Genomic DNA, 22,452 nt, shown 5'->3' on the forward strand with positions numbered 1-22,452 from the left:
CCTCCCGGATCTGAGGTTCAACTATCTGGCGTAGTGTCCTCTCTAGTACAGTTGAATATACCTGTGTGATCCTATGATAGTTGGAACACACCCCTTCTTACAGAGAGGAAATACTACCCCGGTCTGCCAATCCAGAGGCACCGCCCCAATTTCTATCCCCACCATACACAGTGCACTGCTTCCCCCTCCTGAGGTGGTATATAGTAGTCCAGAATTGCTTTGAAGCCAGCCGGAAGTCGTTTTCCATGTCCAAGTTTTTCCTCCGCGACCACCGAAGCCGCACACTGCTTGGCCTGTCGGCACCTGTCTGCCACGAGCCAAAGGACTCTTTCTTCAGCTTGACGGCATCCCTCACCGGGTTATGAGATTACTCCCACAACAGGCTCCAAACAGTTGGGGCCACAGCTCCAAGCGGCCGCCTCGACAATACAGGCATGGAACATGGTACACTCTGACTCAATGTACAGCGCCTCCCCCGTTCCATGTTCAAAGATCTACCGGAAGTGGAAATTGAAACTCTTTCTGACAGGAGACTGGAAGACGTTCCCAGCACACCCTCACAATGCGTTTGAGTCTGCCAGGTCTGACCAGCATCCTCCCCCACCATCGGAGCCAACTCACCACCAGGTGCCGATCGATGGAAAATTCAGCTGCTCTCTTCACTCAAGTGTCCAAAACATGGGACCGCAAATCTGATGACACAACCACAAAGTCGATCATTGAACTGCGGCCTCAGGTGTCCTGATGCAAAGTGCACATATGGACACCTCCATGTTTGAACATGGTGGATAATTTGTGACGAGCACAAAAGTCCAATAACAAAACACCAATGTAGTTTAGATCTGGGCGGCCGTTTCTCCCAATAACGCCACTCTAGGTTTTACTGTCGTTGCCAATGTGAGTGTTGAAATCCTCCAGCAGAACAAGGGAATTACCTCGGAGTGCACTTTCCAGCACTTCCTCTTCTGAATCCAAAAAGGTGCTTTTTGGCGAGTAAGAGCAATGTCAGAATGTCATTTGGGAACGTTTTTAAATGTTTAGTTAAATGAATGCCATGTATTCGCCCAGAACTTGGTAACAGTTTAGTTCTTTCAGGCTGTATTTTGGTAGATAGAGTTGGAGTATTTAAAGGTTCAATATTGCTTTTTGTTTTTTTACCTTTATACTAGAGATGTCGATAATATCGGCAGGCCGACATTATCGGCCGATAAATGCTTTAAAATGTATTATCGGAAATTATCGGTATCTGTTTCAACCTCCCGATTTTCCCGGGAGACTCACGAATTTCAGTGCCCCTCCCGAAAATCTCGCTGGGCACCCATTCTCCCGATTTCCACCCGGACAACAATATTGGGGGTGCGCGGGCGTGCCATAAAGGCACTGCCTTTAACGTCCTCAACAACCTGTCGTCACGTACGCTTTTCCTCCATACAAACCGCGTGCTGGCTTGGTCACATAACATAATTGGCTTTTGCACACACTTAAGTGGATGCAAGGCATACTTGATCAACAGCCATACAGGTCACACTGAGGGTGGCCGTGTAAACAACTTTAACACTTTTAAAAATATGCGCCACACTGTGAAAAACACATTTCGGGAGAACATCCGCACCGTAACACAACAACCTCATCTCTCGAATTCGGAGGTCTCAAGGTTGGCAATTATGCTCTAGTATACTCTGGACTGAAGGTGTGTGCCTTTATTGTTTTTGTAGCTGTTGTTTGGACAAGCGGTAGAAAATGGATGGATGGATGTTTTGAGGCATGTTAAAAACAAAAATAGTGCACTTTGTGAAAATCAAAGTATAGTATTTCCCATAGTTGTAGTGGGTATTAGGATTATCTCAGGGAGAGCATGTCCCAAATTCCAAGCTGCTATATTGAGGCATGTAATAAAAAAATAATGCACTTTGTGACTTCAAAATTAAATATGGCAGTGCCATTTGGCACTTTTTTCCACAACTTGAGTTGAAATTGTGCTCTTATTTTGGAGAACCTTGTTTTTGATTGATTTATTGAAACTTGTAATAGTAGATTGCACAGTACAGTACATATTCTGTACAATTGACCACTTAAATGGTAACACCCGAATAAGTTTTTCACCATGTTTAAGTCGGGGTCCATGTTAATCATTTCTTGGTAAAGTTACATTATTCAATGCATCCAACAGGGCGTCACAACAAATTAGGCATACTGTGTTAATTCCACTACAGTATATATCGGTACTGGTTGATATCGGAATCAGTAATTAAGAGATGGACAATATCGGAATATCGGATATCGTGGCGACTTGTCCAGGGTGTACCCCGCCTTCCGCCCGATTGTAGCTGAGATAGGCGCCAGCACCCCCCGCCACCCCAAAAGGGAACAAACGGTAGAAAATGGATGGAAAAAAAAGCCATTATCGGACATCTCTATTTTTTACCTACATTTTTGGAACTGTATTGGATTATGTAATTTCTATATTTAATGTTGTTACTTTACGGAATATTTATTTTTTTAAATGTTTTATTTTTATATATATCATGTAGCACATTGCAATCTATTGAGGTCAGATAAATGCCGAATGTTTTAAAATACTGTATATAGTGTCCTTATTCTTCAACCAGTCAATTTAAACACATTTGACATCAAAGATATAATGGATCGTGTATAAAATAACGAAATGAAAAATAAGATCACAGTGACTTTGCTGAGTAACTAACTACAACTAACTAAAATGAGTTAACTGAGTTACTAACTGAAATCCTTTTTGGGAGAAGTAATGTGTCACTGTAATTATTTACTTTTTTAAGGTTAGATGACTCTTGGTTCTTGGTTCTTAAGAATATGTCTTAGTTGTGAGCTAAATTGTAAAACGAAGATCATAAGTCAGTGTCAATTATAGTGATCATTTGATCAGAGGTTCGAATCTTGCACAAATGTTACTTCCTCTTCGTTCCTGCTCCTCGCTGGACGACACAGCCCCGCCGTCTTGAGATGTGGGTGTTTCTTGGCTCGCTGAGAAGCTTAATTGAAAATGAAGTAAGATGGGGGCAGCACGGTGGAAGAGGGGTTACTGCGTCTGCCTCACAATACAAAGGTCGTGAGTAGTCCTGGGTTCAATCCAGGGCTCAGGATCTTTCTGTGTGGAGTTTGCATGTCCTCCCCATGACTGCGTGGGTTCCCTCCGGGTACTCCGGCTTCCTCCCACTTCCAAAGACATGCGCCTGGGGATAGGTTGATTGGCAACACTAAGTTGGCCCTAGTGTGTGAATGTGAGTGTGAATGTTGTCTGTCTGTCTGTGTTGGCCCTGGCGACTTGTCCAGGGTGTACCCCGCCTTTCGCCCGATTGTAGCTGAGATAGGCACCAATGCTCCCCGCAACCCCAAAGGGAATAAGCGGTAGAAAATGGATGGATGAATTGAAGTAAGATGAAGGAAAGATTACTTTAATTCAGACTCACTAATGATGTAGTTTTTGCTCTTCAACTCACATTTAGGGCGTATTCTTAACAGATCTAAAGCATTGTGAAACGCGGAAATAAAGCAATAGTGATAGTCTTGTTTTCTACAATGTCTTTAAGCAACACACCATGCGCGCTCACAAGTTAACAATAGGCAACTTTATTGGCATTCATTTGTACAAACCCCGTTTCCATATGAGTTGGGAAATTGTTTTAGATGTAAATATAAACAGAATACAATGGTAAATGGTAAATGCGTTATACTTTTATAGCTCTTTTCTACCCCTTTTTAAAGAGCCCAAAGCGCTTTGACAGTTCTTCCTCATTCGCCCATTCACACACATTCACACACTGACGGCGGGAGCTGCCATGCAAGGCGCTCACCAGGGCCCATCAGGAGCAAGGGTGAAGTGTCTTGCCCAAGGACACAACGGACGTGACTAAGATGGTAGACGGTGGGGATTGAACCAGTAACCCTCAGATTACTGGCACAGCCACTCTACCAACTTTGCCACGCCGTCCCCCAATGATTTGCAAATCCTTTTCAACCCATATTCAGTTGAATGCACTACAAAGACAAGATATTTGATGTTCAAACTCATCATTTTTTTTTTTTTTTCACAAATAATAATTAACTTAGAATTTCATGGCTGCAACATGTGCCAAAGTAGTTGGGAAAGGGCACTCTTTTACTACGAAACCACGCTGTTGTAATACGTGGCATGGTATTTTCTTGCTGAAATAAGCAGGGGCGTCCGTGATAACGTTGCTTGGATGACAACATATGTTGCTCCAAAACCTGTATGTACCTTTCAGCATTAATGGTGCCTTCACAGATGTGTAAGTTACCAATGCCTTGGGCACTAATACACCCCCATAGATGCTGGGTTTTGAACTTTGCACCTATAACAATCCGGATGGTTATTTTCCTCTTTGATCCGGAGGACACCATGTCCACAGTTTCCAAATATAATTTGAAATGTGGACTTGTCAGACCACAGAACACTTTTCCACTTTGCATCAGTCCATCTTAGATGAGCTGGGGCCCAGCGAAGCCCGCAGCGTTCCTTGGTGTTGTTGATAAATAGGTTTTGCTTTGCATAGTAGAGTTTTAAATTGCACTTACAGATGTAGCGACCAACTGTAGTTACTGACAGTGGTTTTATGAAGTGTTCCTGAGCCCATGTGGTGATATCCTTCACACACTGATGTCGGTTTTTGATGCAGTACCGCCTGAGGAAACAGAGGTCCGCAATATCATCGCTTACCTGAAGTGATTTCTCCAGATTCTCTGAACTTTTTGATGATTTTACGGACCGTAGATGGTAAAATCCCTGAATTCCTAGCAATAGCTCGTTGAGAAATGTTGTTCTAAAACTGTTCGACAATTTGCTTTCAAATTGGTGACCTTCGCCCCATCCTTGTTTGTGAATGACTTAGCATTTCATGAAAGCTGCTTTTATACCCAATCAAGGCACCCACCTGTTCCCAATTAGCTTGCAAACCTGTGGGACGTTCCATATAAGTGTTTGATGAGCATTCCTCAAATTTATCAGTATTTATTGCCACCTTTCAAAACTTCTTTGTCACGTGTTGCTGGCATCAAATTCTAAAGTTAATGATTATTTGCAACAACAAAAAAATGTTTATCAGTTTGAACATCAAGTATGTTGTCTTTGTAGCATATTCAACTGAATATGGGTTGAAAATGATTTGCCAATCATTGTATTCCGTTTATATTTACATCTAACACAATTTTCCAACTCATATGGAAACGGGGTTTGTGAATAATCAACTATCATGTTTCCTTCTACAGTAAAAAAAAAAAAAAAAAAAAAAAAAGGCAGAGATATATACAATACAGGCCCAACATTTGGTCACATCTCATTCACAACACAACTTATGGTCCCAACCGCATTGATAAAGCAAGAAATGTTATGATTCCCTGCCCGTGATATAATTTGTTTGGGTTTTCGAGTCATTTGTGTTTTCTGTTGGTTTTGGACTCCTTCGGTTCCTGTTTGTGCATCTGAGTTGGTTACCATAGTTACTTATTATTTTCACCTGCTGCATGTGTTCCGGACACGCACCTGTTTTGTAATCACTGACATTATTTAAGCCTGCCTTTTTCAGTCAGTCAACCTGGCTTCTTTATTTGCGTCACGTGACTGTCACGTAAGTGTTTACTTGTCCCTTAGCCCCTTGCTAGTTATCATTGGCTGCGATAAGTGTAGCCTTACCTTCCGGTGCACTCGGCACCTTATCCAGTCGGTTGGTTGTCTGTTTTGTACCTCCATCATCTTCCACTTATCCGAGGTCGGGTCGCGGGGGCAACAGCCTAAGCAGGGAAATCCAGACTTCCCTCTCCCCAGCCACTTCGTCTAGCTCTTCCCGGGGGATCCCGAGGCGTTCCCACGCCAGCCGGGAGACATAGTCTTCCCAACGTGTCCTGGACGTGCCCTAAACACCTCCCTAGGGAGGCGTTCGGGTGGCATCCTGACCAGATGCCCGAACCACCTCATCTGGCTCCTCTCGATGTTTTGTACCTGTTTTGTGTTATTTTATTATTAAATCAAGTCCTAACCTGCAAGTCCTGTCCGGGTTCGTCCTTTGCATTTTGGAAGAACAAAATTCCGCTATCACCATGCGACCCGGTCGTGACAGAAAGAAGCCAGGCTGACTGACTGAAAAAGGCAGGCTTAAATAACGTCAGTGATTACAAAACAGGTGCGTGTCCGGAACACACGCAGCAGGTGAAAATAATGAGTAACTATGGTAACCAACTCAGGTGCACAAACAGGAACCGAAGGAGTCCAAAACCAACAGAAAACACAAGTGACTCGAAAACCCAAACAGAATATGGTCCGGGCAGCCGATCATAACAAGAAATTTAACACTAATAAGGAACACCTGTGAAGTGAAAACTATTTCAGGTTGCACCTGTTGAAGCTGTCCAGAGAATGCCAAGAGTGTGCAGAGGGTATCTATTTTGAAGAAACTAGAATACAAAACATGTTTTCTTTCATTTTACCTTTTTTTGTTACGTACATAAGTCCACATGTTTCATAGTTCATAACCACCGTGTTCAATGGAGAAGTCTGATCTACAACATTTGAAGACAGCATAACCCTTACCTTTCGAGCTGTTCTGGATGAACTGAAATATTTTTTTCCAATCATTTTGGAACTTGCAAGCGTACTTCTTCTTACTCGTCGTCGCCATGTCTCTTCTTCGTTCTTCTGCTTCGTCTCTGTTATGTTTTTGGACATTGCCACTTACAGTTTTGAAGCAATGCATGATGGGAATCCGGATGTTGTGTGTCAGTGTATTATTAACGTGCCGGCTGGAATAAACACATGCTGAGAAATTGCTCAGGGCCTGCCTACTTTATGTGTTATAGATAAACCTATGGATAACGAAGAAATATATAATAGTCTCCTTTTCAGGTGAGAGAGAACGCTAAGTGCCTTTAAGGTACGCCCCCAAAATATTGTTGTCCGGGTGGAAATCGGGAGAAATTCGGTAGAATGGTTGCCCCGGGAGATTTTTGGGAGGGGCACTGAAATCCGGGAGGGTTGGCAAATAAAGCTAAATTATTTTAACCCAATGCGGTCCCCGAGTGAAAAAGTTTGGTTATCCTTGATTTACAGTCACAGTTAACATTTAGATTTACATTTAATATTGAGATAAAACGTTTAGAGTCAACATTTAATTTAAACTTAAATGTGATGAGAATGAAGAAAATGTGAGAAAAATGTGTTAAATGTGAGAAAAATGTGTTGAATGTGAGAAAAGTGAGCTTAATGTGAGAAATATCCCAGCGGGCAAAAGACACTGATGCAGCGTTGATTATACGTACATGTCCTTTAAAACTGACTTTGAAACAACGTTGCAAAATAGTTGTATTTGTAAATTAAGACAGTGTTGATGTTAAACGTTGGATCCACGTTGTTGGTTGGGAAATGACCCAAATTGAATGGTCGCAACTCAATGTCAGAAACCAATATCGATTAAACGTCGTCAAAAAGCATGTTGTTTCGACGTTGTAATTGCGTTGTAGAATATTAGTTGGGAAATAATCTAAATTCAATGGTCAAATCAACGTGAAAACCAAACATTGATTAAACGTCATCAAAAAGCATGTTGTCTTAGCGATATGTTTGAGTTGCTCAACGTCAGAACATTTAATTCAACAACTTCTCAGCGTTGTTTTTTTGCCTGTTGGGATATCTGCTATAAAGGTTTAAATTTTTGCCCCATTTTCATGGGCATGAATGTCATGTGGGATTTATGGGTCAGTGCTAGACCAGGGTCTGAAAGAAGTCCCACTCAAGGTGTTACAGTTGTTTGAACTGATGTTAAACAATACAGGCGTTCCCAACTTGTGTACAAGTAGTCTTCGTTTTACCACGTTTCTGTCAACAATTTGTGGTAACGACACACGCCAATGTCAATTTTTATTATTCTACAAAAGCAGTACTACTGTTCAGGGATAGAAAATGTAGACGCATTTTATGTAAACTGTACTTTGCCAGAAGAAGAAAGTGAAAGTGAAATTAGACTTTGCAAAAAGTTTAGACATGTAACAAATATAGGGCGACATTGGCTGCAAGCTTTAAAATGTTTAACCAGTTTTGCCAAGTGGGAAATGAAAAATTAAAGTGATCTTATCTTTGGAGACAATTATCAGCACCATCTCCTACCGCAGAATATGACCGCAGTAGTTTAGAGTATAGAAAAGCACTCAGAGAGCGCAGACCTCAACCAGGCCCCACCTGCCAGTAGTAAAGAGGTCCTGCAACCAGACAGCAATCCGGACCAGCACCAAAATCAAATCACTTGTTTCTTATGATTTTTGGCATTTCCTGAGAGTTTCATGAAAATCCACCTATAACTCTTCAAGCTATGTTACTAACAAAAACTAACTAATTAGGTAATTAAAAGTGTGTGTTTGTGTGTAAATGTTGATGTATATGTTTTTAATAATAAAATCTCTTTTTTTTTTACATTCAAAAGCGAACTGATAATAATAGCTGTGCTGTCCAATTGTTATATCGTTTTTTCCCACACTTGTGAGTCTCATTTACAAGTATTATAGAGTTTACATGCAGTTGCAATTCCAAGATGTTAGATGGGCTATAGGCCACAATATGGTGCCTAGCTAGGAAGAAGTCTTTGCCATTAAGTTAAATGTGCCAGTCTGGTGGTTTGTTGAGTCCTATCTAGTGTTTATACTGTAAGTATTGTGCTTGTGTCTTTATCATTACCTCATTTGGGTGTCATACGAATATATATTTTTTCCATTGCTCATCATGTGCGTACACAGCACGGAGTTTGAAAGATTGAGCCTTCCTTTTGAGCGCTTTCTATCGTGCATGCTTGCTTTGTTTGGCATGAAAAATGAGAACGTTACCGAGAGATAGTATGGTTAAATGCTTGTTTCCTCGCCAAGTGTTTGAGTCAGGGCTGAGTCTGCAACCGGAGGTGACTTCATGTTCGACAAAGTAAACAAAATATTGTACCATTTCATGTTGCAGTGATCGGTAACCCAGTAGCAACGATGGAATTCGGTCGGCGCCTATGAAAGTACATAATTTGGTTCGCAGCAAGATACACTTTGAAAACTCCATGAAATGAACGATTTAACAACCAAAATGAATGACATTCATGTCCATGATAAGTGTACGTGAACCTTTGACTGCAAATGTCAGGTTTTGTGCGTCATTGGCTTGGTAGTGAGACGTCAATCTCACTATCCACTTAATTCTTACAAGATCCACAACTTTTTAAAAAGATGACATAAAGGACATTTTAGATTTCAATGGTTCTAGTCATGTATTTATTGTCACACATAGAATAACAAGCAGCTTTTAAAGGCAGTGCCAGAGCAGAATGAAAACATAGAGGAGCTACACAGACGGCTCAGGTAATTAAATACACCACATGTGATATACAGTCAGACCTGTCTCGCAACCACTCAAAGTAAACAACAAAAGTGGCCATTATATGTAGTAGGCAACCATTTTGAATATGCGGCCATTGTGTTTTTTTGGCCAGTGCACTTAAAAACCCCGTTTCCATATGAGTTGGGAAATTGTGTTAGATAAATGATAAATGGGTTGTACTTGTATAGCGCTTTTCTACCTTCAAGGTACTCAAAGCGCTTTGACACTACTTCCACATTTACCCATTCACACACACATCCACACACTGATGGAGGGAGCTGCCATGCAAGGCGCCAACCAGCACCCATCAGGAGCAAGGGTGAAGTGTCTTGCTCAGGACACAACGGACGTGACGAGGTTGGTACTAGGTGGGATTTGAACCAGGGTCCCTCGGGTTGCGCACGGCCACTCTTCCACTGCGCCACGCCGTCCCTGATGTAAATATAAACGGAATACAATGATTTGGAAATAATTTTCAACCCCTACAAAGACAACATATTTGATGTTTAAACTGATAAACATTTTTTTATTTTTGCAGATAATCATTAACTCTAGAATTTGATGCCAGCAACACGTGACAAAGAAGTTGGGAAAGGTGGCAATAAATACTGATAAAGTTGAGGAATGCTCATCAAACACTTATTTGGAACATGCCACAGGTGTGCAGGCTAACTGGGAACAGGTGGGCGCCATGATTGGGTATAAAAACAGCTTCCCAAAAAATGCCCAGTCCTTCACAAGAAAGGATGGGGCGAGGTACACCCCTTTGTCCACAACTGCGTGAGCAAATAGTCAAACAGTTTAAGAACAACATTTCTCAAAGTGCAATTGGGATTTCAACATCTACGGTCCATAATATCATCAAAAGGTTCCAAGAATCATGAGAAATCAGTCCACGTAAGCGGCATGGCCCGAAACCAACATTGAATGGCCGTGACCTTCGATCTTTCAGACGGCACTTTATCAAAAACCGAAATCAATCTCTAAAGGATGTCACCACAAGGGCTCAGGAACACTTCAGAAAACCACTGTCACTAAATACACTTCGTCGCTACACCTGTAAGTGCCAGTTAAAGCTCTACTATGCAAAGCGAAAGCCAATTTATCAACAACATCCAGAAACGCCGCCGGCTTCTCTGGGCCCGAGATCATCTAAGATGGACTGATGCAAAGTGGAAAAGTGTTCTGTGATCTGATGAGTCCACATTTCAAATTGTTTTGGGAAATATTCAACATCGTGTCATCCGGACCAAAGGGGAAGCAAAACCATGCAGATGGTTATCGACACAAAGTTTAAAAGCCAGCATCTGTGATGGTATGGGGGTGCATTAGTGCCCAATGCATGGGTAACTTACACATCTCTGAAGGCACCATTAATGCTGAAAGGTATATACACATATGCTGCCATCTAAGCACCGTCTTTTTCATGGATGCCCCTGCTTATTTCGGCAAGGCATTGCCAAGCCACATTCAGCACGTGTTACAACAGCGTGGCTTCATTAAAAAAGAGTGCGGGTACTTTCCTGGCCCGCCTGCAGTCCAGACCTGTCTCCTATCGAAAATGTGTGGTGCATTATGAAGCGTAAAATACGACAGCGGAGACCCCTGACTGTTGAACGACTGAAGCTCTACATAAAACATGAATAGGAAAGAATTCCACTTTCAAAGCTTCAACAATTAGTTTCCTCAGTTCACAAACGTTTATTGAGTGTTGTTAAAAGAAAGGGTGATGTAACACAGTGGTGAACATGCCCTTTCCCAACTACTTTGGCATGTGTTGCAGCAATGAAACTCTAAGTTAATTATTATTTGCAAAAAAAAAACAAAGTATGAGTTTGAACATTAAATATCTTGTCTTTGTACTGCATTCAATTGAATATGGGTTGAAAATGATTTGCAAATCATTGTATTCCGTTTATATTTACATCCAACACAATTTCCCAACTCATATGGAAACGGGGTTTGTACATGTGTTTTATCGTGTGTGTGATTGGGTAATAGAAATAGCAATGTCATTGAGGAGAGTTATGGCACGCTCCACTAATTTCATAAATTGGAAGTCTGAGCTTGGAATTAAGTCACAGAGGCCACATCTACAACGCTAATCTTGCACTCAGCACTCCTTCTGCAGCCTTTAAACACTGAATGAAAAGGAAACAGACTACAGACGCTAATGCTAGCAATGTACAAAGTATATAACAGTATATAAAAGCACAATTAGATGAGTGTTGTCCCAATACTAATATTTTAATTTTAGTACCAAAAATATTTCGATACTTTTTGGTACTTTTCGATACTTTTCTAAATAGAAATGGCTTTATTTTAATAAAAATCTTACGGTACATTAAACATATGTTTCTTACTACAATTTTATCCTTAAATAAAATAGTGAACATACAACACAACTTGCTGTTTATTAGTAAGTAAGCGAACAAAGGCTCCTAATTTAGTCTGCTGACATATACAGTAACATATTGTGTCATTTGCCATTCTATTATTTTGTCTACATTGTGAGGGACAAGTGGCAGAAAATGAATTATTAATCTATTTGTTCATTTACTGTCTCTTTTTACATGTTTTGTCTACACTTCTGTTAAAATGTATTAATCACGTATTCTGTTGTTTGATACTTTACATTAGTTTCAGATGATACCACAAATTTGGGTATCAATCAGAATCAGAATCAGAATCAGAATCAGAAATACTTTATTAATCCCCAAGGGAAAATTAAAATTTTCAGCACAATCCCATTCAATATCAGATGAATATTACACGGAGACAGAACAGGATCGCTGACTGGTCTGCCAACTCTCGGCGCCCCTTACAAAAAGGTGAGATCCAGGTAAACAATGGGGGCGTGGGGTTAGAAAAAAAAAATCAGTGTAAGCCTGGGCCCCAGGAGAGGTTGTCCAGACTGAGGCCAGGGGAAAAAACAACTCATAGCCATAGCATTCATCCCTCTTACATGTGTGTAAGAGGGAAACGTCAAACATCAAAGAAAAAAAAGGACATTAAAACAACAGCTGATGCAACCAGCCATTTCTACATACAGCTATGAATAAAGAGTAAAAGAAGCATATACACTATGGTGGCCTCTGCGGTGTTCCACGCCATCGTCTGCTTGTCCGTCCCGGCGCTCAGTGCTAGCTCCCAAGCCCTGTCTCTTTATCCACATCTCCTCCAGTCTCTCCAAACGGATTCTGGTGTGGCAGAGACCCAGCAGCTGCTCTCCATGGCCAAAAGGCACCCGGAAAACAGATCCAGAGTCCACAAAAAAGCACCGCAAAAGTCCTGAAAGTGCCACCCCTTGTCACACAGTCCCAAAGGGTCCCGAATCCATTACCAAGTAGTTACAGGATCATACATTGGTCATATTCAAAGTCCTCATGTGTCCAGGGACATATTTCCTGAGTTTATAAACATAATATCAATTAAAAAAAACGAAAAAAGATGTTGTGATGCCCAAAAATATCGACGTAATCATAGTAGTATCGACTTGATACGCTCCTGTACTTAGAATCATTAGAGTGGATGTCAGGTGTAGATCTACCAATGGCATTTGTTTACATTTTGAAGTCGGTGAGCTACGGTGTGTAGTGAAGCATGTTTAGCTATTCCTCGTCCTGCAGGGATGATACTTGTATGAAACAAAGTTTATTTGTCACCATGGTGACGAGAATTAGTGATTTTTTTATTGCGGGAGGCAATGAAGAGGTATAGCAAATTAGTCTCGCTTAACAAGTGGCTGGCTATTTTTTTTTAGACAACAGGGATTAATGCTTATTAATAATTGGCCCTCTTTCTGGGGCAAACCGGGCTTGCTGATGAGGGACGGCCTTCACCCTAAAGAGGAGGGCGCCATCATTCTGTCTAGGAACATAGATTTTTGGTTAAGTGACTACACTAGAGCAAGCCCGGTCACAGGTGATTACAGAGTCTGTTAGTCAGGGTGAGGAGTCAGTTAAGCTAGAACTAACCAGCGCCAGGCTGTTAAATCCCTGCACACATGGCATTTTTCCTACAATAATACACAACTCACATTGTGTTTTTTCTGTAGTGACTGCCAGAGGTGGACATGAATTCTACTCAGGTGGCAAATGATGACGCGTTCAGTTTATCGCAGCACCAAGCAAACAATCTGATGATATCATATCAATTCCGAGATATGGTCAAAATTATTTAAAGTGCAAAATAAACGTAACGTTATTACCGTATTTTTCGGACTATAAGTTGCAGTTTTTTTTCATAGTTCGGCCAGGGGTGCGACTTATATTCAGGAGCGACTAATGTGTGAAATTATTAACACATTATTGTAAAATATCAAATATTATTGAGCTCATTCACGTAAGAGACTTGACGTATAAGATTTCATGGGATTTAGCGATTAGGAGTGACAGATTGTTTGGTAAACATATAGCATGTTCTATATGTTATAGTTATTTGAATGACCCTTACCATAATATGTTACGTTAACATACCAGGCACCTTCTCAGTTGGTTATTTATGTGTCATATAAAGTACACTTATTCAGCCTGTTGTTCGCTATTCTTTATTTTAAATTGCCTTTCAAATGTCTATTTTTGGTGTTGGGTTTTATCAAATGAATTTCCTCCAAAAATGCGATTTATACTCCAGTGCGACTTATATATGTTTTTTTCCTTCTTTATTGTGCATTTTCGGCAGGTGCGACTTATACTCCGGAGCGACTAATACTCCGAAAAATACAATAACATAACTACTACGGATAACATTAACAAAAATCTTAACGTCATTGGTCTCAGCGACACCTAGCTCAAACCAGACAAATTTTTATTGCTTAACGAGGCATTTTCTCCTAACTATACGAATGAGCATATTGCCCGTCCCCTTCAAAAGGGGTAAGGGGGTCACACTAATATACAATGAAAACCTTAACCTTACCCCTAACCTGGGTAATACATATAAATCATTTGAGGTGCTTACTATAAGGCCTGTCGCACCTCTGCCTCTCTACTTGGCTGTTATCTACCGCCCCCCTGAGCCCTATTTGAACTTTATCAGTGAATTCTGAGAGTTTGTCGCTGATCTAGTGACACACGCTAACAACATAATTATAATGGGGGACTTTAATAGCCATATGAATACCCCATCAGACCTTCCGTGCGTGGCTCTCCGGACTATAGTTGATAGCTGTGGTCTTACACAAATAATAAATGAACCCACGCGTCACAACGGTAATACGATAGATTTAGTGCTTGTCCGGGGTGTTACCACTTCCAAAGTTATGATACTGCCGTATACTAAAGTAATGTCCGATCATTTCCTTATAAAATTTGGAGTTCTGACTCATTGTCAATAAACTAATAATAGCCACTGCTTTCGTAGTCGCAACATTAATGCTGTCACAACCAAGTGCTACATAATATTGTATGTAGCACTTGACTTCACTATTACCATGGTGGGAGATGAGAAAAGGCCCGTGTGTTCTTTTTTTTTATGTTAATAAGCTTACAATCTTATGCGGAGGTATAGTTATAACAATTTCATAGACAAATTATATTATTTATTGACACTTGAGAAAATAGTAGAAAATATTTAAGTAGTACTGCACCACAGTAACATTACTAGTATATAAACACCGAACAATACACAGTATATGGCTAATTTAGTGTGACAAAGTATCATTTGAAGTGCACTTAATGGTTACAGAAGCTTATGTTATTGTTGACACTTAGAGCAGCCATTTTTGAAGCTAACTTGGAGGTGATGAGGACTCTGGCTTTCCGAGTAGAAAATCCGACCTCGAGGGTCGTTCGAGAAATTTCTGACGAGTAATTCAGAAATTTCGACTTGCGAGTACAATTGGAACACACCATTAGAACTGTAATATGTCTAGTGAGACTTGCTGGGACTCCTTATTCTTGCACCTCTCTTCTACCGAAGGAAGATTGGATTTAAAATAGTTTTACAGGCACTACTCCACATTTCAATTAAGTTATATATCAAACAGTATACAATGCTTTTTGATTTAGCAATGTATTCACATTGTGTAAAATAGCGAATGTTTTAGATATTTTAACCTTTGTATCATTAATATGTGATTTCCATCACAAATTTTCATCAATCGTAACACCAAAAAACCTGATATCTTTTGTTCTTTGGATCTCAGCTTCTTCGATATACAACAAGCCATCTACACTTTTCCTACTCCTGCAAAAAAAAAAAAAAATACTAGTAGACAATCAATCTATTTACATCAAAAAACATTTTAATTTTGATTAATTCATTTTCAACCACCTCTAACACATCTGTAATATTTTGTCCTAAATAAAATATGGTTGTTTCATCCTCAGATAAAATATACTTTAACAGTTTGGAAACCATGGTAATATCATTGACATACATGTGAAAAACTATTGGCCCAAGGACCGATTCATGTGGTACTCCACAAGTAATATTATGTAAATAAGAAATATATTTTGGTGATGAAATGTGGCGCTTAATTTGCTTAACAAATTAATTAATCCTTAACATGTCAATAACACACCTCTATTATTACTAATAAAGTAACTATACTGAACAAAAATATAAATGCAACTCTTTTGTTTTTGCTCCCATTTTTCAAGAGTTGAACTCAAAGATGTAAAATGTTTACTCTATACACAAAAGACTTACTCTCTCAAATATTGTTCAATCACAAATCTGTCGAAATCTGTGTTAGCGAGTGCGTCTTTTTTTGCCAAGATAACCCATCCCACCTCACAGGTGTGGCATATCAAAATGCTGATTAAACAGCATGATTATTGCACAAGTGGCCACGATAAAAATCCACTCTGAAATGTGCAGCTTTGCTTTATTGGGGTTCTGGGGGAGCCAGAAAAGCAGTTAGTATCTGGTGTGACCACCATTTGCCTCACATGGAGTTGATTAGGTTGTTGATTGTGGCCTGTGGATTGTTAATCCACTCTTCTTCAATGGTCTAGGTTTCAAACCCATGTCAGAGAGGAAATGTTGTACCTATGTTTTAATGATGTTAAAATTGTTCAAAATGCCTAACCTCAGCATATTAATTTAAAACAAGTGAATTGTTCATCGTGTTGCTCAAGATAATATCATGACTATGGTGCTAGAATACCAATGATTTCAGCCTTTCAAAGCTCCTCTTGAACCACCAATTTTTGACCTCGGCATTCAAATCCTGGTTTTAGCCCTAAATGAAAACCGCATAAAGAAAACACTCCTGGCCGTGCACTAAATAATATGAAGCCCCAACATGTTAGTCATTGTGGGCAGGAAAAAAATAAATTATTGTAATTTGTGATCTTGTCGTTCACAAGTGATCTAGAAGAAAGGCTGACACAGCTCTGGCTAGTGCAAAATACGTGAAAGAGAAAAAAAAAACAAGCACCATAGAGCCGCCGCTTGCCGCAGAAGCTAACAACACCAACGGCTTCACTTCGCTGCTGAGCAACCATGAGCACATCAAGAAGCCGTCAACGGGGCACTGTTCTAAAAAGAGTAAGTAGGAACTCTACAAAGTAATATAAATGAGACACAAAGCAATGTCGACGATCTCCAGGAACAGACGATCAACAGTGTACAAAAAGATGTTGCAGATATCCAAGAACAGATTATCAGAGACAGAAAAGAATACTGTTATGATATAACGGAATTTAGAAAGTTCAGAGAAGAAATTAAAATATTCTGTGAAGAAAACAATGCATTAAAACAGGGGGTGGAGAAGCTGAAAGAGGATAATGTAACATTGCCCCAACAGTCGAATGCCAAGCAGCAAGACAACACCCATTGGGGGAACAACAGCATTGTGGAGAATATTACAATGGAGATAGCAGCAGTGTGCCAATAGTTGCAGGCCATGCAACAGGATAACACTGATTTGAAGAACTTCAGGGAGAAGATGGCTACATTGAGACAACAGCCTAATGCAAGACAGCAATATATCACCAATCTGGGGAATATCAGTGTTTTGGAGAACTTCAAACAGGAAATGGATCAGTTTACACGACAGAATGATATCATCATTGCAGGGCTACAAATCAGTCCTCGATCCTATGCAAGAGCAGTTGCAACAAAAAAACAGATTACATGGACGCCGCTTCAACAGGGCAACAAGTGGTCAACTTTATGCAATCAAAGGGAATTGAAGTCAATATTAACACCATTGATGTGTGCATTTCACTGAATAGAAGAAGCAACAACACCACGCCAGTCACCATCGTTAAGCTTGCCAACAGGAAATCCAAAATGGCATTGCTGACACAGGAAAAAAAGCTGAAGGGTACAAATGTGTACATGAACGAGCATCTAACTAAATCTCAATGCTAAAATCGGCAAGAAAGCACGCGACTTGAGGAAACGGGGGAACTTGAAGTGCCAACTGCAAAATCTACATAAGCTGAATGGAGGTCCACAAACAAGAGTCCGACTTGTCAAAGACATCAAGGATCTGGAAGAATATCAGAACTCCCAGCAACTACAAAAACAAAAATGCAGTCTGACAGAAAACAAACATTGACATTCGACTACAAAATTACAATGCTCCAAAGGGATTACCGAACAAGAAGATCTTCACTCAGGAGCACTTTTATCTACACTTATAGACATTCATAGAGTAACACAAATGATTGGTGATCAGGAATGTATGGAACTGAAAACCTTTAGCAGCATAGATTATAATAGTTTGGAATTATATAAGGATATAGATCCAGATAAAAAAAAAATCACATCAGGAATAATTGTTTTATAATACAGACAAACAATATAACAAACATTAAAATAGACAACAAAATATTGAGTTAAACAGAAGAGGTTTGTATGCAAACGACAACAACGTAAAGCATTTTATGGAACAATTCAACAAACCCTTCAAAGTTATCGCTATCTCAGAAACATGGAATCGATTTTGACCTGGAAGGATATGAACTAAATTATATCAACAAAACTAACAAAAAACGGAGAAGGAGTAGGTGTTGAAGAACCTAAACTACGAAGTGGTAAAAAAATATGTCATTAGCAATAGATAATATCTTAAAATGTATAACCATTGAACTATGTCATGAAAAAAAGCACCAATATTGTATATATGGATCAACAAAGTCAAACATTGATATGTTTGAGATCTGGATAAAGGCAACTTTTACTGAAATCCGTCAAAAATAAATTTTCTCATGAGGTGACGTCAACATTGATCTCTTGAACCCTAACAAACAAAAGCCTATAGATGACTTCATTGACACAATGTATAGATCGAGTTTATATGTCAAGATTAAAAAGCCATACAGAATCCCAGGGCACAGCGCCTCACTTATAGATAATATTTTTACTCATGATTTTGACAATAATACCACAAGTGGTCTGGTAATATCCAATACCTGTGATCATCTGCCAGTTTTCATCATATATTTACAGAAACTACAAGAAGAGGAACCTTCAATCAATTAATCAATCAAAGTTTATTTATATTCCCTTAATCACAAGTGTCTCAAAGGGCTGCACAAGCCACTACGACATCCACATCCCACATCAGGGCAAGAAAAAACTCAACCCAATACTACGTACTTGTTCCTTTTACTCCTAGGTAAGCAATTTTTTTATACTTAACATTATTAAAACATTCAAATATCACAGGACATTACTTGATATGTTCCGAGTACAATGTGACTAACTTAGGGGTTCCTTTAGTTATTATTTAAGTTGTCTTACACTAAAAAAATAGGCGTCCTTGAACTGGAACTCGTACTGTATGTAGACCGAGGAGCTTTAGAATGACTTTGTATGGACTCAAAGGAAAGTACGCTAATGTTGTGTTCTCTGTTTGCCACAGAAAAACTAAAGATGATCTGATAACTGCCAGAGCCAAAACAGAGGAACTGACCAGAGAACTACAACGTGTTGAGCAGCTGATAAAAACGAAGGTTAATAAAGACAGTAAATTATACTGTTTGTAAAATAAATCTGCTCTGTTAATAAATTAGGTTACATAATGGTGAGGCGATTGGTGATTCCTTTCAGCCACTTCTTTGTTTCTTTGGCCATTTATTTTGTTTGGAACATCAATCAATGACTCATCATTGGTGTTCTGGCTGAGTACTGGAGGTTGTCATCGAAGATTGTACATTATATTGGCCTCCTACTTTCAATGAAGTCTACTTGTTCACTTTGCAGAGAAAGAGCCCTAAATCATAATATTTTCAGTAAAAAATGTTATGTTAAAGAGCTCTATTTTGGTCTTACCTGACCACATTAAAGCTTCACGTCTGACATTGAGTGTCAAACTTCAGACGGGCCAAAACATGTGTCTTCTTATGCAGTGGGACCTTTCAGAGACTGTAAAGTGAGTGGCCAATGGTCTTATTTGTGTTTGGGGCAACCCTCCTTGAGAGTAACCAGTTATTCCCTGTGATTCCGGGTGTGTACCTCACCTTTCTCTCAATCAGCCTTACCTCACCAGGTGAAATCTTGCAAGAAGTTCCACGGTGAGGGCGATTGACTGTTTTCTTTTATTTCTGCCACTTCCAAAGTACGGCATCAATAATGATATATTTGTCACCAAGCTTCTTGTTAATGGCCTTCCATGCCAACAATCTTGACCCTGTGGTATTTGGTCATCATTTTGTCACGTGTCTTTTATGCACATAAAAGATCAGGAGGTACTTTCCTGAAGGACCATGATTCATTTCTTTAGACATGTGGTCATTTTTTCCTAAATTGCATGCTGGTGGGGTCCAGGTAGCTCCCATTTGTACTTGGAGGGTCCCAAAAGATCAGAAACCTACCCAAAATTGGCCCCCCTATTGTCTTTGGACAAGTTTCTGACTTTTTAAGTCCACAAGGACATTTAGGATTCAGTTCTCTTTGGCGAAACCCAGGGACAATTAGGGTTTAGTTTTAGTTGGTGTAGCCCTGACACCCTAATGATGAGCTAGCCCTTTTGGCGTAACGCTGGGACCTTCTGGGATTAGGCCTTTTTGTGTGAGTCTGATATTTAGGACTATCTCGGATGCATGTAGATAGATCCTAACCCCTTCGGGGTTAGTTCTGGTAAAAAATAAATACCTCTGAAATTTAACCTAATCCTTCGTATCCTAATACCATCCAAGAAAGTTGTCATTCCCTTAGGGTTTATGGGGGTCAGAACGCTTGCTGCTTATATTTATTTCCTTCACTCGAATACAAATGAATTTACAACCTTTATTCACAAATCATTTATTACAAGATAGCTTTAATAAAATGTGTGTTTTCAGGAAGAAGATGTAGCAGAGCCTTATCGCCGTGAAGAGAAAGAACTTCAACAGCGTCAGTGGATCTTCAGCCAGCAAGAGGAAAAGTGAGCATGTGACTGCAACTTCTTGGCTCCACCTTCATGATGTAAATAAATTCATCCCAGGTAAGAGTTTGATTTTTTTCACTTGCTTAGACCTAGAGCTTGGCTAAAAAGTGCTTCTGAAGAGCAACCTCCGTGGGAGATACAGATGGGAACCCTCCAGGCCCAACGTTCTGCACTGGGGCAGGGGAAGTATGAGGCTTATAAAGTCCATGAGAGAATCCAAATGGCTGAAGTGCCTATGCTGGTGAAGCAGGATGGGGTTAAGGTTTGTATTTGTTACTCCCCTCGTCATATCCTAACCTTATGGCCAATGCTGAGTCTTCACCTCTTTTTGTTACACTCGACATTGACTGTTTTAGACTGTAGTAGGGGAGAAGGCAGAGAGTTTGGAAAACAAAGACAAGGCCATCCAGCAGTTGATCCAGGAAGCTGCAATCCGCACCAGGCTGGAGGTATTTTCTTTGTGTTTCTTGGCGGCAGTGTGATTCCGGGTTTAAATGTGATTTTAACTGAGTGAAGCAGTGTTGTGCGGTCAGGGGAGGAAGGGGAGGCAGTGCCTCACCTGTGATCATGCAAAGAAATAAAATATATAATGAAAAAATAATTGTAATTGTTAGTTTTCAATTTTCATTTAGCTTCACCAATTTGGATATTTTTTTCTTCAAAATCGCTGAATTTTCGCAATCCCTCGTGAACTTCTCTGTCTGCCATGCGGCCAGAGCGCGTTCTTGTCTGGTGTGTTGCTGAGCGTTCAAAACGGCAGAGAAAAAAGTCTGAGGTAGGGCAAACAGTTCTTGTGTCTCACGATAGGGGCGCTCATGATCAGAGACATACGGTGGCGTAAGCGAGTCAAGTGCCGCAGCGAGAAACATGTTTTTTGTGTTGGTTGAGCCATCAAAACGGCAGAAAAAAAGTCTGAGGTGAGGCAAACATTTCTCGTGCCTCACGATAGGGGTGATCATGATCCCAGACATACGGTGGCCTCAGGGAGTAAGTTCCGCAGCGACTCATTTTTTCCGTCTCGTGCACCCCGATTTTCAACATGGATGACTACATTTCCGCACTAAAGTGGACTTTCAAGCGGAGCAGGAGATAATTACTAAAGGAAGACTAACGCCAGAGCTAAATGGTTTGTTTCAATCAGCAGGAAGGAAGGTTACTCGCTTTTTGGTATACGTGAAAAGACTGGCTTTGTGGATGTTCTGCAAGAAACCACCTTTTCTGCTTTCCTTGCCTTCTTTTTAAACCTGTGGAACTGTGTGGACTCAAATGGGATTTTGTGACCTAAATAATTTGCAAAGAAGCCTCACCAAACATGAGCGGTCGGCTGCTCATATTAAAGGCTAGATTGCACTAAAAACGTTTGGGATGACGAGGACAGACTTGGCTTTGGATGAACAGCGGCGACTCAACATCAGTGTCCGCAATGCTAAGGTAAAAGAGAACCGAGAGATTTTAAAAGATGTCATCCATGCGACCTGCTTCCTCACCAAACAGCAGCTCGCATTTCGTGGAAATGATGAGAGTAGGAGATCTGCTAATCGCGGCAACTATGTTAAACTCTTATAAGACTTTTAAAACTGAAGGAAGTGAAGGAAGACTTTTCCCAGAAAGTGACGGATATTTTTATCCAGAAGGACCAGCACATGGACTTCATTTATAAGTAAAGGTGAGACGGCAATAACATTATTCTTGTTTTGTTTTTAATGAAATGCACATTTTATGGGCAACAGTT

At 40.1% G+C, this 22,452-nt stretch overlaps 1 protein-coding gene across 1 annotated transcript in view; it reads left to right on the forward strand.

Moving 5' to 3' along the window:
* The window catches only part of LOC133559581 (sodium channel and clathrin linker 1-like), a 56,017-nt gene that overhangs the window by 11,502 nt on the left and 22,063 nt on the right, over positions 1-22,452 (forward strand). The window contains exons 4-8 of the mRNA XM_061911506.1: positions 530-627; positions 19,215-19,305; positions 20,635-20,717; positions 20,808-20,982; positions 21,077-21,169. Of these exons, the coding sequence (XP_061767490.1) occupies positions 530-627; positions 19,215-19,305; positions 20,635-20,717; positions 20,808-20,982; positions 21,077-21,169 (540 nt within the window). The remainder of the gene's footprint in view (positions 1-529; positions 628-19,214; positions 19,306-20,634; positions 20,718-20,807; positions 20,983-21,076; positions 21,170-22,452) is intronic.

This window comes from Nerophis ophidion, linkage group LG01, assembly GCF_033978795.1.
Source record: "Nerophis ophidion isolate RoL-2023_Sa linkage group LG01, RoL_Noph_v1.0, whole genome shotgun sequence".
In the NCBI taxonomy this organism is placed as follows: Eukaryota; Metazoa; Chordata; class Actinopteri; order Syngnathiformes; family Syngnathidae; genus Nerophis; species Nerophis ophidion.